Here is a 19,312-nt window from a genome sequence, read left to right on the forward strand (position 1 = left end):
TTTTTTTTTTTTTTTTTTTAATGAGTTGAACTATACAAACAAGCTCTTGATAGACAAGCAGATGTGTGCAGGGGAGACTGCCCTGACATCTAGGAGCTGGATAAGGTTGTTCAGAAGGCTGAAGCTGAAAAGGCAGACAGCCTGGGCAGCTGCATGAGGGCCATCAGGGAAGGTACAAGCAGAGCGGGGCAGCTCTGCCCACAGGAAAGGGAGCCGCCCGAGTGTTAGGAGGTGGGCATGGATCGTGGTGGGAACACGGACCTGACTGAAGAACTGTGGGATGCCTGGCAGCTGTCACCCAGGGCTCTGGTTTGGCTACTCAGATACCATTCATGCAGTGAGCAGAACACGGTGCCTTGAACGTGCTCACTGGCCACAGGCCTTTTTGTGCACAGACGCCCACTCAGGTGGACCTCAGATGTCTGTGGGGTCTGATGGCACTTGTCTCCCAACTGGTTTTGTACTTAGTAGGTTGGAAGCCCGAGCCTCGCAGTCCTCCCTGACCCTCTAGTCCTTCTTCTGCCAAATACCCCTACTTCAAGCATCTTGGGGTGATCCAGACAAGGCCCATACCAGGGCTTGGCCTAAAAGCACTAATACTGTTGTCGCTCTGTCAAGAGCAAGGAATAACAGCCACCTGCTGTTGGGAGACAGCAGAGGGTGCCCGCACCACAGCCGTTTTTATTTTCTTCAAAACCAGCATTGCTAGGAATGGCTCCAGGTCACGTCTGTTCCCCGGGTTAATTCTGCAAAGTTGGTTGCTCTTCCTGCCGACGGAGGGGAAAGCTGAAACACCCAGATATTGTGATTCCTCCCAAAGCCAGTGAACGCCCAGGTCTGACACACAACATGGACAGATAGAGAGATGGACGGACAGACTGAGCTCCGGCAGGCACCTCCCCACCCACTCCAAAGTAACAGCACGTCTTATCAGAGCCATAAAACAGGCTTAGACTCTGTTCTAGCATATTCTGAAGGAGGCGTATTCCGAAGTGGCCACATTTCCAACCTATCCGTTTAGCTAAGGTGGTGAGACCAAGCAAGTCTGATTCACTATTCTCGTAAGTGGTCAGGACTAGAAACTGGCATCGGACTGGAGAGATCACTCAGTCCCTAAACTACCTGCTACTCAAGAGAGAACCAGGATTTGATCTCCAGGACCCATGTGAAAATGCTGGCAGTGGCAGCTTTCGTAGATTGAACCCCAGCCCCAGGAAGTGGCAATGGGAAGATCCCTGGACCTCACAGGCAAGTCAGTCTGCTGAGCGAGTTCTCACGACTTAGTGAGTTCCAGAACAGCGAGAGGCCCTGACAGCACACACACACACACACACACACACACACACACACACACACACACACGCACGCACAAACTGGCATGACCTTTAGGAGAACAGTTTCTGAGTGTTTAACATTTTAAACACGTGAATTATTTGTCCCATAGATTAAACCCTGGGATGGGGCATTTTATTCCAAAAACTTATAATCACATATAGGCCACATTCCACTTACAAAGATGGCTTCACCAGCCGCCCAGAGAGAACCCGCTTGGTTTCCCTAAACTCTCCCCACTCACTGTGGAAGCAGTTACCCACTCCCACTGCACACCCAGAATGCTTCTTACCCATAGTTCCCTGCTTCCCAGAGGGTTTTGCAAGTCTCTAAAATGTTTGCCCAACCAAGGGTACCCTGGGAAAGGTCCAGTGTGCTTACTGTGCCAGTCCCACGAGACTCAAAATGTCCCCAATATCTAGAGGGATTGCACAAGGCTTGAGATGTAATTTCACTTGGCACTTCTCGTCACCCTCTCTGCCTCTGCCAGCAACAGCAAGTTCTATAAAAAGCCATCCAACCTGGCATCTCCACACTGAGCTGTGACCCCCTTCAACCAAGGGCAAGGCACCAGACTGCCTCCACATAACTTGCTGGTAATAACAGTGACAATCAGGACTAGCAGACTCCCTAAACCCTGCTAGGTCGGGGCTGACCTGACACAGGGAAGTTAACTCTCTCTGCTCTGAGGCTCTGAGTAACTATGGCTTTATCCTGGAGACAGGATCTAGATGCAACCTTTAGAGTTAGCAGCAAGAAACAGGATCTCAGGCATCTCCCATAGCAGGGACCTTGCCACTCATCCAATGGGGAAAGCAATCTGATAAGCTACGTCAGTAAAGGTTATAACCCTATCAGCCCCAGCAGAAAAGAGTCTGCCCCTATTAGCTGAGCAAGGTCTGAAGTGGAAATCTCAGAGAACTGTTCGGGGGAAATCAAGTGAACTTTGCCAGACCCTGAATGTCTACAGCCTGGACTTCCTTGATGCCAGAGATGAAATGAATACAGCACTACTGACTTCCTGGTCCTGACCGCACGTGTTCACACGTGTGCTTGTGCGTCCATACACAGTGAGGTGAATGTGTTCACGCAGGTATCAGTGCACCCACACACAGGAACTCGAGTCAGGCACACATGGAAATAAACGCGTGTGAGGCCTGCAATCCGAACGCTCTGGTCAAGTTCACCTTCGGGCGGTAGACATTTGTGAAGACCTTGTACGTCTCAGCCTCAACTCTCAAGGGTTTATTGATAGGCGTCTCGATCTTAGAACCCAAGTGAGAATACTCCGTGAAGATGCTGACTTTGTGGATGCTGAAGCCAGAGCTAAGAGATGGCATTAGAAGTGATCCCAACACATGAAACAGACAGGATAGCATGTACTGTGGACACGCGTGGAGCACACAGTCACAGACCACACAGCCCTCAATATAAGGTTCCTATTCCCAAGCCACACAGACAGGCGTCCAGAGAGGTTCCACCACCTATGGTTGCAGGACTCAAAGAGTAGGGGCAGACTTGGGGGTGTAGCCCAGTTGGTGGGCTTGCCTCATATGCATAGCGCCCGGAGTCCCCTCTCTAATATGGCATAAACTGCGGTGCCACATCCACATAATCACAATACCTTGGCGGTGGGGGTAGAAGGAAAATAAATTTAAAGTCGTCTTTGACGACATGGCCTGGTCCAGTCTACAGACTAGTCTGACTCTCACAGACAACCCTGTCTCAAAAAAAAAAAAAAAAAAAAAAAAAAGAAAAAGAAAAAATTAAAAGTAAAACTAAAAAAAGTTTCTATTATCTTGTAATTGTGTTAGAGAAAGAACGGCATGTAGAATCTGAGGAATTCCTCTCTGCGGTGAGGAGTAAAACGGACAAACATTCGTGTTCTTTTGGAAACAAAACTTTGGATTGCAAAAGCCCTAAAGTTGAGGAGAGCAGGGTGGGGGAGGCCCATCAAAGTTTCCTACATCCGGAGACTCTCGCTGCTCCAGTCACCAAGAAGTTAGAGTTTAAAAAGACAGTCTTGTTTGTTTGTTGTTTCATACTCCCAGAGAGTCAAGGAGAGCGGATCCGGCAGGGTCTGCGCCTGTCCCGGGGCTAGTGGGCTAGAAAGAACTGGTGGAGTTTCTAGGAGTTTTCTTGGCGCTGGCCCGGGCTCCCTAGTGCGAAGTTGACCCTGACCGTGCGACTTGCCTGGCGAGGAGGAGGGGTGCCTGGTTGCTGAAGGCTCGGCCTCTCCCTCCCTCGGGTCCCGGACCCTTCCCAAGCCCCACACAAAGAAACAGCGCGCCATCGCGGGGCTGGTGGCCTCTCTGGACCGGGGGACATCTACCGGACTAATGTACCAGGCCTGTGGTCCCCTATGCTCAGACCCAGCACGCTCGGTGCGCCACAGCGAGACCCGCGTCTGGCTGGGATCGGGACAGCCCCGGTACTCACCCAGGCGCTCAGGAGGTGGCGTTCTGACGGGGCTGCTCATGGCCACGCGGCGGCAGGGGGAAACGCGGTGGGGCGCACTGAGGCGGGGGTGGGGTGGGGTGGGTAGGAAAGGGTCACCAGCTTCTGGACCGTGAACCCGGCTACTTGGTTGCACCTAGGGCTCCCACTCCGCGCGGCTGGAGAAGGGAGGGGCTCCGCTCCAAGATAGGCACACTTCAACTATTTTTTCTACAACTTGGCCATGAGGTTTCCACCCATTTTTTTTTTTAAACACACACCCGCCCACTTCCGAACGTTTCCTCTGCGCTCTAACTTTCTGCTCACAGTTCTCGGTGTTTCTGTTTCCATCTGCCTCTATCAGATAGAGAGCTTGCTTGCGGTAAGAACCTCCCCCCAACAGTGTGATCACTGGAGAAGTCCCACAGGAGACCCCAGTGGCCTGGCTGGGGACTGTCCACATAGGGGCACACGGGCCTTTCAAGCTATATAACCAGAACCAATCTAAACATTTCTTTTTAAAATTATTCCTTTTAATTAGCATCAATTGTATGTATTTACAGGGTATGGCACAATAGTTCAGGACATGCATAGGCTGTATACTAATGATGTAGATTAACATTCCTAAGTCTTTCTTACTTTTGGAGACCTCCAGCTCAGTCTCTCTCTCTCTCTCTCTGTCTCTGTCTCTCTCTGTCTCTGTCTCTCTCTCTCTCTCTCTGTCTCTCTCTCTCTCTCTCTCTCTCTCTGTGTGTGTGTGTGTGTGTGTGTGTGTGTGTGTTTAGTACCACTTACGCAGTCTCAATCTCTTTTCCTCTCTGTCACTGGTCATTAATAATTGCTACTGGACTTTTCTACTTTGCGATGACATTTTAGATTCTACAAAACAGATAATGTTTGTATTTGTTTCTCTGTCTGGCTTGGTTCACAAAATGTCCTCCACCTGGGCCCTTTCTGTGGCACCTGAAGGGGTTGCTAGCTTGTATCATTATCTAAATAGCACTGTTACCTTGCAAGCATGAGGACCTGAGTTCAATTCCAGTGTCTTGGTTACTGTTCCCGTTGCTGTGATAAAATAGGATTATTGCTGATTCGTGGTTTGAGGGTAGACTCTGTCTAGGGAAGGCGCGGCAGCAGGAGCTCGAGGCAGCTGGCCACACTGCATCTCTGCTCAGGAAGCAGAAAGGAAGAAGGCAGAGGGATGCTGGAACTCAGTTCCCAGGTATCCCTATATGCTAACCTAATCAACTAAAAAGGAAACAGCTAGGTGCAGCAGTGCGCGCACCTCAGCCCTGGGGAGGTGGAGGCAGGCAGATTCCGTGAGTTGGCCGGTCAGCTAGCCTTGGTTACTTGGTGAGTTCCGGGTCACTGAGATATCCTGTCTTAAAAATCACGATGGAGAGTACCTGAGGAACAACCGCTGAGGTTGACCTCTGACTTCTACTCACACCTGCACCATATGAACTCAAGTATCTGCACCTTACATTTGCCCTTACTGTGTCCTCCCACAGGTGCCATTCCTGCACCAAGGCTAGAAGGATGCTGAAAACTTTTGATATGCTCAGGTATTGTTCTGGACATTCAAATTTCAGTCAAGATGACCCATGCCAACCTTGGTGCTTCTTGCCCCAACTAAGGACTAAACTTTGAAGTGATATCGATTCTGTCGGAAACATTGGTAGTGGCATTAGTCTCTGACGTGTTTATTAAAAGATAGAGAAGGGGGATATGTTCTTTGGAGGTGTGGTGAGGTCTGGGATAAGGGGGAGCCTCTGCAGGCCCATACTGAGACATCCCTTCCCCCTGAGGGACCAGCCACACAATGGTTTAGTATAGAACAGAGTTTATTCAGGGCATGGGGAGGGGAGTTAAGAGGATAGTAGAGGTAGAGAAAGGCAGAGAGAGAGAGAGAGAGAGAGAGAGAGAGAGAGAGAGAGAGAGAGAGAGAGAGAGAGAGAACAGAAGTAGAGGTTGGTCATGAGCACGTGGGGGGGGGAAGGAATTGGGGAGAGAGCGGGAGCAAGAACAAGAGAGCAAGAGAGAGGAGGGGGCAAGCAGCCCCTTTAATAGTGAGTCAGGCAGACCTGGTTGCTGACTGGTAACTATGGGGCAGAGCTTAGACAAACTGCTAACAGCTTCTGTTCCTGTTGCTGTGATAAAATACCCCCCCCCCCAGAGCAACTTAAGGAAGGAAGGGTTTAATTGGCTCACAGTTCACAGACACAGTCCATCCCTGGTGAAATCCTGGCGGCAGGAACATGAGACCCCTGAATAGCTTCATAGCAGTCAGGAAGCAGGGAGCAATGAGTGCTGGTGTTCAGATCATTGTTTCTCTTTATGCAACTCGAGATCTTCACCCACAGAATGGTGCCAGCCATACTGAGGGTGGATCTTATCACCTCAGGTTAACCTAATCTAGATACTTTATCACAGGCGTGCTTAGAAGCCGGTCTCCGGATGATGACACTAACCATCCGCCATGAGAACTGATCCAAACAAAACTATGCTCTCAAAGTGACAGGGTGTGGGGGTGGCAGCAGCAGGTATAGGTGATGTTGAACCTTAAGTCTTACATCTGACTGAAGGATAACTTGACCAGGACAGGGGAAGGCGCCACTGGAGATGCAAAGGTAGACGGTGATGGCTTCTTGCACAGAGTGAGTTGTCAAAGAATAGCATGCAGTGAGGCTAGAGAGAACGGCAAGGGGGTAGGACCCCAGGATGCAGGCCGCTGTGGCCTGCCCTGGAGGAGGCTGCAGCGTTTGGTACCAGAGGCTGGAAAGCTAGAAGACCAATAAAATCCTAGGAGAAAGTCAAAAGAACGCAACCAGAAGGGGTGAGTGATCGTGAGGCAGAACGTACCTGTGAAACACCATGAGGTCTACATTGCTTTTCTGCAAGAACAAAAGAAGGAAAGAAAGAAGGAGGGGAGGGAGGGAGGAAGGGAGGGAGGGAAGAAGGAAAGAAAGAAAAATGAAGGAGGGAGAGAAGGGAGGGAGGGAGAAAGGGAGGGAGGAAAGAAAGAAAACAGAAAAGAAGCAAATAAAAGAGTGCACATGGGGCTGGAGATACTGCCCAATGGGTGAAAACACTTACTATGAACCTATGAGTTTGGATCCCAGGACCCACTTAACAAGCTTGGAATGATCCTGAAGGCACCTGTGACCCCAGTTTCAAACCAGGTACAAGATGTTAGGAGTGTAGAACTGAACAACTTGTGAAAGATGAATGTGAAAAGCTCTCTCTCTCTCTCTCTCTCTCTCTCTCCCTCCCTCCCTTTGTGTGTGTGTGTGTGTGTGTGTGTGTGTGTGTGTGTGTGTGTGTGTGTGTGTGTGCTTATGGGGTTCTCATGTGCAGAGGTGAATTGAGACCAGAGGTTAACCCTGAGACTGGGTCTCTCAGTGACTCTCACTGAACATCAATAGTGCTGACTCGACTAGACTAACTGGTGAGCCTTGATGGTCCTCCTGTCTCTGGCTCCCAGTATTGGGTTACCAGCATGTGGTACTGCACCCGGCTTTCATGCAGGTGCTGGGGATTAAACTCAGACCCCTATGCCTGCATGGGGAGCCAAGCACTTTACTGACTGACCTGTCTCTAACCTCAGGAGACACTTTCTTAAGGGGATTTCCACTATTGTTATTTTTGGAGACAGTGAATCAGCTGGGCAGAAATCCTAAATTTCAATCCTGTTTTGATTGATGAGTTCATTAGGGTAATTCCAGCTCAGAGATGTTGGTATAGGTACAGCCAAGGCCATAGGTGTTAGATAATAACAGACCGTCTTCCCAAATGGTTTCTGTTGCCGTTAGAAGTACATGGGGTTCTCAGTGGTTCTATCTGTCCGATATTTGGTGGTTTGGTTCTTTTACATTTACTGACTGTTGGTGTTGGTTTTAACTCGGCATAAACTGACACATGTCACAACATGGCCAATGAGCTTAAGTACCTGAAATCAATGAGATGGACCGGGGTGTGCGGGCTTGGCATTGTGGTGGCTAGTTTAACTGTCAACTTGACACAACCTAGAATCAACTGGGAAGCAAGTCTCAGTGAGTTATCTTGATCAGGCTGCCCTGTACACCGTTCTGGAGGGGTTGTGTTGATTACCTTAATTGATGTAAGCAACCTCATTCCCTGACTTGGGGACCTGGACAGTGTAAGAGTAGAGCTGTCTAGCTTAATCCAAGCCTGCATATATTCGCCCTCTCTCCGCTCTTGGATGTGACGTGACTGGTTTCTTTGATTTGCTGCCTTGACTCCCCTACAGCGATGAACTATAACCTGTAATCCAGGAAAAACAAGCTGATTTCCACACGGTTGTTTTAGTCACAAGAGCAGAAACGAAACCAGATTAGGAATTGACTCGCAGGGAAATATATCAGATTTGTTTTTCTCTTCTCCGAATACAGTTTTCTTTTATGGAATGTATCACACAGAAAGTGACGTGGGAAGAGTAGGTAGTCAACAGAAGTGGAGGGTGATGATGGCGATGACAATGATGATGACGATTTTGCTTAGGGAGCCGCGAGTAAGTATCAGGGTTAACCGAGTTTACTGCTGGATGAACCCCATTGGCAGTTTGTTATATCAGCCAACAAATATGTGTTCTTCCTGTCTTCAGCGTGAGCTCTGCAGCCAGCGCCTGCTCCCTGAGATCTGCTGTGCTGAGAGGAATGTTAGTGGATCTCCCGCAGTTTCCAGCCGAGGCCTGGAATGTTCTTATGAGTGTGTGTGTGTGTGTGTGTGTGTGTGTGTGTGTGTGTGTGTGTGTGTGTAAGGGACAGTCTTGGCTTTCTGCTGTGCAGAGCACACACAGGTGGCCACTGTTTCCCTTGCCCTGTGGAGGGTGACTGGCTCTCACTACACTGTTCTGACGTGTGTGAAACTCAGTCAGAACCTGCTTGAGATGACCCTCTGAGGCATATCAGGATTTATTGCCTACACAGTAGTTAAAAACCAGTGGGTGTGAAGAGGATGTTCTTTTCTGGTAAGCATATGACAGTGGGCAGACCCTCGTCCCTAAAGCTGCACAGTGCTCGTTTTCTCTGATGCATGAGACAATTCATGCAGAGGAGAAAAGAGAAAATGGTACTTACAGGAAACTTAAACACCATAGTTTTCTCAATACCAGTATGCTTGAAACGTGAAAATTGCTCTCGAGTCCTGGGTGATGGGAGCAGGCCGAACATGATTATAGAAATATTTACAAATCAGCAAATTATAGACAGCATTCTTCATACATATAAGGAAAGGATTTATATTAGCTGTGAAATATTTTGTTCTCCCCACCTCCCACTCTGCTCTTCATTCATTTCTCCATACACTTATTCAACCTGTTATTTATGCAATAGTTGTTCATGGATGACCCAGGGAACTCACTGTGGGGACAAAGGGTCATTAATGTAGAGTTGCCAGGGACAAAAGCAGAGCCAGCACTAGCGGCAGGGAGTCTCAGAGAAGAGACTATCTCAATTATGATTAAAGTGGGGATATCCACCTTAATGTGGGCTGTATAATTCCGTGGATTGTGGTTGTAGACAGCATAAAAGGGACAAGGGAGCTAGCTAATAACCAATGGTTATTTTTTTCTGTTTCTGGCTGTGGATGCAATGTGACCAGCCACCATGCCTTATCTTCCCTGCCATGGACTGTACCCCTGTAGCCCCTGGAATGTAAGCCAGAATAAACCTCTCCCTTAACTTGTTTCTGATAGGAATTTTATTGCAACAACAATAGAACTAACTGAGACACCAATCCTCTGAAACCACATCTGCTCTGTAGCCAGATGTTACCTTAAAAACTAAGCCATCTCTACTAACTCTCTGAAGCAGTAGCAAGTTATCCCAATCGCCCAGTCCTCTTCTGGCTTTGACCTCCTACTTTATTTTAAGTCACTGGAATATGTCTACTGTCTCTATGTCATTGTGAGAATTAATGAAATAACTCCTACAGGACGCTAGGAGTGATGTCTGGCCAATAATGGAATCTCAACAAGTGTTGAGAAGTCCATCTCCGTGTCCTTCTGGGAAGACTTCAGAAAGGCCGTTAGACATGGAACTGCTGGGTGAGGGGTAGATAATTTTGAAATAACTGAGAGCTTTCAGACAACTGGAAATTTTCAACTGGACTTTTGTAGTATAGAGAAGTCCCATTTTGAGGGACCGGGGAGATGAGTCAGTGGGTGGAACACTTAGTCACACAGTGTGAGGACTTTTGGGCATATTCTCAGAACCCACAGAGAGCCAGATGCAGCGGCAGGTACGCTGTAATCCATGTGCTCCTGTGGTGAGTGGGACGGTAGACCTCAGTAGCTTGTGAGCCAGCTAACCTGGTGTGTTGGAGCTTGTCTCAAAGGAGGTAGACGGGGAAGACCAATGCCTGAGACTGTCCTCTGACCTCTGTTCATGTGTCATGGTATGCATGTGCCTGCATACACACAAGCATGCACAGCCTCTGTGTACATCACACACACAAGCATAGAGTATAAAACGTTGTGAAAGTCAGACACAGCATTAAGATTGACTTGAGGTTATAGAGAATTATTAAAGCTGGTGATTTTGAGGGATCCAAAATTCTGTAGAAAGAAGGGAAGGGAAGATTTGACAGTTGGCATCAGTTTTCCTGCTGATGTCTTTGCTTGTGGACAGTCATAGCTGAGAGGCCTGGAAAGAGTCAATAGTATTCTTTTGAGGCTGAAGAGAAAATGGAATTCAGGGCCTCTGGGAAGAGGGACTCTGGTAAAACTCTAGCTTCTCCGTGGGCTTTCAGAGCTGTTAGTGGGCATGAATGGACTGTGTGGGCTCTGACTTGTTAGTGTGCATGGATGTGCTGTGTGGGCTCTGTGGCTTGTTAGTGTGCATTAGTGTGCTGCGTGTACAATGGCTGGTGAATTAATATTATGAAGTATTTTCTCTCTGTGTGTGTCTGTGTATGTGTTTGTTGGCATGCACATACATGTGTTGATGTGGGTGGAGGTCAGAGGACAACTTCAGATGTCATTTTTCAGGTTCTGTTCACCTGTTGTTTGAGACAAGGTCTGTCACTGACCTAAAACCCACCAAGTCAGCTAGACCACCTGATTAGCAAGCCCCAGAGATCTGCCTGTTCCTCTTCTCCAGAGTCGGTGTTACAGATGTGCCCCAGCACATCTGACCTTTCAAACTGTGTTCCAGGGATCAAACAGTTCCTTCCTGACTAAGCCATACCCCAGTCACAGATGCATTATTCTTAGGGAAAGTCTAATTTACTTGCAGCTAAATGGTAAAGGAAGGAAAACCATCAACTTGGGTCATGAAGTTCCACAGGTTTTGATCAATACAGTGTTTTGTATGGAGATGTCTTAAACAGTAGTCTTTGCCATGAGCCTGACAGTTGTCACCTGTCCTCTCTCTTTAGCTGTTAGCAGCTATCTACATTTTGTTCTGTGCAAAAGGTTATCTTAGTCAGGGTTTGCATGCCTAACAAAACTGTATGACCAAGAAGCAAGTTGGGGAGGAAAGGGTTTATTCAGCTTACTCTTCCACATAACTGTTCATCACCAAAGGGAGTCGGGACAGGAACACACAAGGGCAGAAACTTGGAGGCAGGAGCTGATGCAGAGGCCATGGAGGGGTGTTGCTTACCGGCTGGCTTGCTCAGCCTGCTTTCTTATAGAACCCAGGACTAGCAGCCCAGAGATGACACCACCCACGATGGCCTGGGCCCTCCTGTCTTGATTACTAATTTAGAAAATGGCTTACAGCTGGACACCATAGGAGCCTCCTCAAGGGAGGCCCCTTTCTCTGCAATGACTCCAGCTTGTGTGAAGTTGATGCATACAACTGTCCAGTACAAAGGAAAAGCTAGTTTACCTTTGAGCTTTCTGTGACTGAGAGGGGGCTCTCACTATAAGCCAAGGATAATGTAGAACTTTCCACATACCCTAGACTGTCTTCAAATTCCCACCTTCTTTGGCACTCTCCTCATGCTGGGGCTATAGTGCTTAGCCAACATGCTAGGCTGGCTGATGGCTGCTGTGACAATGTCTTAACTTTTACATAGTTGAACCCAAAAGAGAGTCATGGAAACCTCTGATTCTTAGGTAATTTGGATAGAAATGGGGTGTAATCTTCAGACCTCCTAAGATTGGTATCTGAAGTGGGATCCGTTCTGAAAGGTGATGCTATGGGATTTATACTAACCAGGAAGCAGCATCAAGCTGAATTTGGGACAACTAGCTATAGTCTACAGGAACTGGGAGAATTAGTTGGGGTGTGATTAAAACTATATTTTTGGTCACTGAGTGTTTCTGTGTTGAATGCAAATGAGCAGAAAACACCTTCTTAGCTCTCAATTTTCTTCTGAGCCATCTTTTAATCCCCAACCCAATCAAGTTTCTGATCTCTCTAATTTTCCTTATTCTGAATAGCTCTTAAAAACTCTCCCTGTTTTTCTGCCTTTGTTTATGTAAGAAATAACCCTTTGCCCCTTTTCATTTGTAAGATAGTGTCATCGGATAGACAAGTCTCATCGGATGGCTACTGCTCGGTTTGGAGTCTTAACTTTTACTTCCAATCTTCTTGATTGTTTCACTCCAAGAGAGAAACCTAATGTTATTTTTAATCTTTGTTCCTGTACTGACAAGGTGTTTCTCCTGTGACTTCTTCCAAGAGTTTCTAACCCGGACAGGAACCCATCCACCCTGGAGCCTGAGATAGGAAGATTCCAAGGTCAAGGTCTTTATAGGTTCCAAGAGGAAAGTTGAAGGACAGTTCAAGCCACTTAGCAAAATCCATCTCATAAAAAACAAAAAGAGGACAGGGGCTGCAGCTTGGCGATGCTACCAGCCCATCTGAGGCCTTAGAGTCAGTCCCCAGTGGTTTATCTTGGCCTCTCACTATGTAGTTAGAATGCTGTAGGCCTGTGTCTGTGGAATGTATCTGTTTCTCTTGATGTCTCTCATTTTACTACACTCAGGCTTGGTGCCAGACCCTAAGTTTGAAAATTTCGCAGGCATTTCACATGACTCATCTGTTCCTTTCTGAAAAATAGTTTTTTTAATTCTTTTTTTTTTTTTTACTTATTCACTTTACATCCTGCTCACTGCCCTCCTCCTGGTCACCCCCTTCCACAATCCCTCCCCCATCTGCTTCTACTCTGAGCATGTGGGGATTCCCATGGGTATCCCCCCACCCTGGCACTTCAAATCTAGGTGCTTCCTCTCTTACTGAGGCCTGACGAGGCAGCCCAGCTAGAAGAATGTATCCCGCATGCAGGCATCCGCTTTTGGGAGAGCCCCGGCTCCAATGCGTCTGAGTATTTTTGGTGTAAGTGATGATTTTGGTTTTAGTAATGATTCAGGTTTCATTTTCATTTAACTTTAATTAATTATTAATGTGGTCTGATGTGTGGTATGCCACATGTGTGCACATGCATGGACATGTCACAATGTTGGGTGAAGGTCAGAGGATACCCTGTGGAAGTTGATTTCCCTTTTTGGTTTCTCATGTGGGTTGTCCTGGGAGCTAAATTCAAGTTAGGTCATCAGTCTTGGTGGTAGGTGCCTTTACCCTGACCCGTCCCATCAGCCCAAGTTTCTTTTAAAAACAAACAAGCAACAGCAACAAGAAAAGCCCTTCACGGTCATAATTTCTGAAGTTTTTTCTCACGGGTCTTTCCTCTGGAACATTTTCCCTTCAGCCCCCAAGCAGACTGTGCTGTTTATTTCTTGGATAGTACAGGCAAGTTGATGATGACTTCCTTTTGCTTTTATGTGTCTTTTAGAATCTATATTTCACCATTTGGAAATAAACGTGTATATATATATATATATATATATATATATATATATATATATATATACTGAATTTTCTAGAGTACATTAACATTCTCTTTCTTTTACCACTTAAGGACCTTGGTTTACTCTCAGTGGTTATCCAGTTTTACCAACAAGGAAACATCTACCCTTACTTGTTTCTTTCATATTTTTATAACATTTTACAACACTCCTTCCATCTTCCGGCTTCTGTTTCGCCTTCTCCCTCTTCCATGGTATTTCCTGCATCTTGGAGCCTGTAACAGGCATGCCATGTTTTGGAATGAGCCTAAATAGTCTCTTATTCTCCACCCTGACCACCAGTTGAGTCTCTGCATTAACCACTGACCACTGCCAAAGACGTTTCTCTGACCAAGGCAGAGAGCAGCTCTGTATGTAGAAAATATTGTGTCTTCTATGTAAACTGGGTCTTTGTATGTAAGCATTAATGTTCTTCAGGTAGTTTGACATCTGTTTAGCAAACAATGGGGGGTTGAGGGCTCCTCTCTAAGACCCATGGCCTTGCCAGCAATGGTCTTCTGATGAGTTTACTGTACGAGGCATGAATCCTTTCCAGTGGAACATGCCTCACCTCTAATCAGAAAACAGCTGCTCACTGCGTAGCTGTTATGCCGTTACCACAGCAGGAGACACCTGTGATTCTTTTCTTTGTGTGAAATGAGACTTTTGTCCTCTACCGCTGGCTTTATGATTTTCAACTCTGACGCACATCGTTCTCCCTTTACTTTGCTTACTCTCTGAACTTACAAGAATCCTAGAGGATTCATGCATTTATTGTTCACATTCAATTTGTGTATTTTAGGCATTATTTTCAAATGTTTATTTATCTTTTGTTTTCACTCTCATCTCTCTAATTACATGTGAGTTAATTACATATGAGTTAATTTTCCTGAAGTTGTTTTATTTTAACCAGTTATTTTTATTATTTCCATTTAACATTGTTTCTGGTTTTGAAACAGTTTGTATTGTATAGTCTATTTTCAATACTACCCTATAATATAATCCTAACTTACACTTTATATCTGTTGCTCAAATTGGGCTTTTGCAGATTTCAGCATCTCTTAAACACACTTGCTTTCGTTTCCTTCTCAAACATACGGGACCCAATATAATAAATGACACCATTTTTGTCTACTAATTGCATTGTCTTTGTCACTTCTGAGTTTGTCCCTGTGGATGGACTGTTCTCCTCTCACTATTTTTTTCTCTAATCATAATCTCTACTGTTTTAAGGGATAATCAGCCTGTGATTGTGTGAGTACTTTAACAATGCAGTGGACATATTAGGAAAGTATAGATGATCCTGAGAAACAAGGAAGATGTCCTAGAAGAGTATAACACTGCAAGCTAAGTAAAGTAAATACTGGAAAAAAATCAAGAACAGGGAAGAAGATTTCCATGACAAAGAAGAGCATAAACAAAGACATAAAGTGGGAGAAACACTCTTTAAGAGTTGTGCTGGATTGTTTAATGTCAACTTGACACAGCTTAGAGTCACTGGAGAGATGGGAACCTCAGTTGAAAAAGGCCTTCATAAGATCAATCTGTAGGCAAGCTTGTAGGGCATTGCTTTTTTTAAGTTGGTGACTGATGAGGGAGGACCCAAGCCATTGTGGTGGTGCCATCCCAGGGCTGATGGTCCTAGATCAGTGATTCTCAACCTTTCTAATGTTACAACCACTTAACACAGATCCTTAGGTTGTGGTGATCCCCAACCCCAAAATTATTTTGTCGATCCTTCATAACTGTAATTTTGCTACTGTTATTAAGCATAATATAAATATCTGATATTCAGATACCCCCACCCAAGTATGTGACCCACGGGTTGAGAACTCTGTCCTATGTTCTATAAGAAAGCAGACTGGTTCTCCTCGCTCTCCTCACACCTGATCCTGAACCCTCCCATTCTCCTCCCCATCAGGTGGGGGACATCTCTAGGACTTGTCAGAGACCTGGATGGGGGTGGCTCCCAGGAGTCTAAGGGGGCGACTTTAGCTGAGACTCCTAGCCGTGGGGATATGGAACCTGAAGAGGCCAGGCAGGGCTCCCAGTCGGGGAATAAGGGTACCAGCTCAGTTTTTGGCCCCAAATTTGTACTGTCTACAAGAAATGCAGGGACAAACATGGAGCAGAGATTGAGTGTATGACCAGCCGATAACTGGCCCAATGTGAGACCCATTCCACGGGCAAACACCCGTCCCTGACACTATTAATGATACTCTGTTATGCTTGCAGACAGGAGCCTGGCATAATTGTTCTCTGAGAGGCTCCACCTAGCAGCTGACTGAAACAGATGCAGAGACCCACAGCCAAACATTGGATGGAGCACAGAGCATCCTATGGAAGTTGGGGAAGGATTGATGGTCCTGGAAGGGATAGGAACTCCACAGGAAGACCAACAGAGTCAACTAACCTGGAACCTATGGGCTCTCAGAGACTGAACCACCAACCAAAGAGCATTCATGGGCTAGACCTAGGCCTCCCCACACATATGTAGCAGATGTGCAGCTCAGTCTTCATGCGGGTCCTCTAACAACTGGAAGTGAGGGCTGTCCCTAAAGCTGTGGCCTCTCTGTGGATCCTGTTCCCCTAACTGAGCCGCCTTGTCTGGCCTCAGTGAGAGAGGCTGTGTAGAGACTTGCTGTACCAAGGTTGGGGAATACCTTCTCTCAGAGGAAAAGGGAAGGAGTGGGAGAAAGAGAAAGAGAGAGAGAGAGAGAGAGAGAGAGAGAGAGAGAGAGAGAGAGAGAGAGAGATCGAGAGATCGTGTAAAGGGGGACAGAGAGGAGAGGGACAGCAATTGGGATACAAAGTGAATAAACAAATTAATGGAAAAAGAGAGAGAAAGACTGAGAAAGCCATGAGAGCAGACCAGTAAGCAGCGTCCTTCCACGGCCTCTGTATCAGCTCCTGCTCCAGGTTCCTGCCTTTCTTGAGTTCCTGCCCTGGCTTCCTTCAGTGATTAAGGAAGTGTCCTCCCAGAGTTGTTTTGGTCATAGTTTCTCATCACAGCAATAGGAACTGGTTAACTTGACAGAAGTTTCTTCAGAATGTTTTGCCCTGAAACTGACATAGGCACTAATATTTCACATCTATAATTGGTCACGAATCCCAAGTTACTACACTGACACAGCCATATCCTCTGGGAACAGTGAGAGTCATGAAGCCAGCACAGCTGCTTCGCACAGTTTCCCCATAGCTGAGTTGAATGTTGCAATTGCTGTCATTCTGCCTCTCACGTTTAGGCTTTTGGGTTCTGTGTGTTGCATTCTTGAGGGCTTTCTGCAATATGATCCATTTTTATGTATTTTCCTGTGAAAATTATGTCCGAGTCTTTCTAGGAAAATCCTAACATCAACTTTATCTGGCCCTATTAGGAAACTTTTATATGGCCTGAAGACCATTAAGCACAGATAAGCACATTAGGTAGATGAGGCCATAACTCTGGGAATCCATTTTTTGGGTGTCTGCCCCTGAGAAAAATCAAGCAGTGTAATTGGTGCAGGTTAGTAGAGACAACTGACCAAGTCTGACTGGTCAGGAGGAAAGGATGCAGAGCGAAGGTCTCCCTTTACAATACACTTAGGGCTCTCTGAACACATAATTTTGAGATGGGGGTCATACAGGGAGCACCTCTGGAGGAAGAGAACTCAGTAGATAAAATAGATTTTTATTTTATTTTTTTTAAAAGCATGTTTATGTGATTGCACATAAATGTCTGTGTAAAAAGGGCATTAAGACAGTTGATACCACAAAGATTACAGTAAGAAAAGCACTTTATGACAATATTTCACAAATTCACAAGGATCACTTTAATATACAAAGTAACTGCTACCATTCTGAACACAAAGCAGCCAGTATGTACATAGTGTTAATAAAATGCATGGTGTCTTGGTACTTTTATTCTTTACACATAAAGCACAAAAAGATTTAGGTAAAAAATTTAAACAGGGACGTTTCTAGATTGTGGGAACGTTATTAGAAATGTATGTCCCTTCTCATAGTTATTAGTATTCTTCTCCAATAGGAACATCAGAGTTAAAGCTCATACCCTGTTTTGTGCTAACAGTTCCGGGGAGGTATTTTCTACTCCAGTACTCAAGGAAAACCCAAAAAGCCAAACACCATTCTAGGACTTCCCTGGTTATTTTGTTTTTCAAAAGTTTCAAGTGACATGTCTAGGTTGGAAATGATCCCTTCCACTGGGGCATTATAACCGATGTGTACAGATCAGTTGAAGACAGCTTTACACAGAAAACTGCTAACTAGCACACTTCTTCACCATCCTAATAAATTTACACACACAGAAAAATGTTGACAAAATTTCCCACTTTTAATATAAATAATTTTATTACATACACATTGAAGTGGCACCTGGGTAAAAATACGTCTATAAAGCACTTACCAATTCAATTTTAAAAAACATAAGAAAATAAAACTTCCCAAATATAATAAATCATTTCATGTTGCCAACATAGATTATGATCTGCAGTGATCTTTCTTCTCTACTGATTTTCAACATCTCAGACTTACTCTCATCTCGAGATGTCCATTAGACAGAAGCTTAGAAATGCTATACTTCTATGGGCAGGTAGTAGATCATGCCTGGGAAGTTTCCTACTGTTTGACCCTCTCGGATACTTCCTATAGATTATTACTCTTCTTCCTTTTTCTTGCTGGTAACAATTTAATATTTACCCAGCTGGCCCCCGCCCCACCAGAGTGGGACAGGCCGGCTCATCATCAGCGTCTGTTCTCACACTGACAACTCGCTTCCCAAACTTTGCTCTCTTATTTATTTTTTTTTAATTTTTCTTTTTTTAAAAAATAAATTTCAAGCTAAAACACCTGAAATATAATTCCTCCATTCAAATGTTATCTGGTCCTTGTTAAAGTTTGTCTGCCCCTGAGGACACATACAAAGGCTTAAAACTACATTCACTAATCAGTAAGCGTACCATGAGCAGATGAGTCAGCCGGAACTTCAGCACCCTGTTTAATTTGTTTGAAATTCTTCCATACTGACTCAACTTCATGATACCTTCAACCCCTCAAGGATTATATGCCTCTCTTGGCCATTGATTCTAGAAAGTCAAGGAAACCAGTTCCTAGTACATAACAGTGACTGTTAACTTAAAAAGTCAACATTATTAACATTGAAAGTAATCAAGACACACACAAGCCACCCAAAACTCTAGTTGTGCTTTGTACATTTCAGTGAACAAGTTTATTCTAGAATGACTCACCTACAGGCCTAACAAAGCAGTCTTTACTCCCCTCAGTCAGAAACCAGTCAAGTTTAGGCAGCATTTCTCTCAAGTTAACAAAGCCAAATTAAAATGTTTTAGTAACAATGATTACATGGTTTTCCATGATGACAAATTGCTTTAACAAGGTTTGTAATCTTCTGAATATTTTTTTTTTTTGGCATACTCTACATAGATGGAGTAAGGATGAGATTTAAAATTATAAGTACTTATTTTTCCTTCAGTATTAGTCAAATCTAATTCCCAGATATTTAGCTTTTATAGCATGCTTAAGGCTATCTATGATATTGTAATCAATGAAAAGCTTCCATTAAGGAGTCATGATTTGAAGAGGAGGAAGACAAAAGGGTCAGCTGAGAACTCACGGATGAGGAATTTCCCAAGTTGCTGATACCCAAACTGGGTCATTTAAAAAAAGTGCAAGTTCCACTGAACATTTACAAAGAATTACTGTAAGTAC

The 19,312-nt window shown here is 45.3% G+C and overlaps 1 protein-coding gene and 1 long non-coding RNA gene across 2 annotated transcripts in view; one reads left to right on the top strand and one right to left on the bottom strand.

The window, feature by feature from the left end:
* Positions 1-4,023, bottom strand: part of Gypc (glycophorin C) — a 39,191-nt gene extending 35,168 nt beyond the window's left edge. The window contains 1 exon segment of the mRNA NM_001013233.1: positions 3,772-4,023. Within this exon segment, the coding sequence (NP_001013251.1) occupies positions 3,772-3,811 (40 nt within the window). The 5' untranslated portion in view covers positions 3,812-4,023.
* Positions 4,024-4,093: 70 nt separating this feature from the next.
* LOC120098297 (uncharacterized) lies at positions 4,094-17,767 on the top strand. Its single transcript, XR_015642509.1, has 3 exons — positions 4,094-4,150; positions 5,280-5,333; positions 15,821-17,767. It is a non-coding gene; the product is annotated as an uncharacterized LOC120098297 (long non-coding RNA).
* Positions 17,768-19,312: the final 1,545 nt, after the last annotated feature.

This window comes from Rattus norvegicus, chromosome 18 (assembly GCF_021556685.1).
Source record: "Rattus norvegicus strain SHRSP/BbbUtx chromosome 18, alternate assembly SHRSP_T2T, whole genome shotgun sequence".
NCBI lineage: Eukaryota > Metazoa > Chordata > Mammalia > Rodentia > Muridae > Rattus > Rattus norvegicus.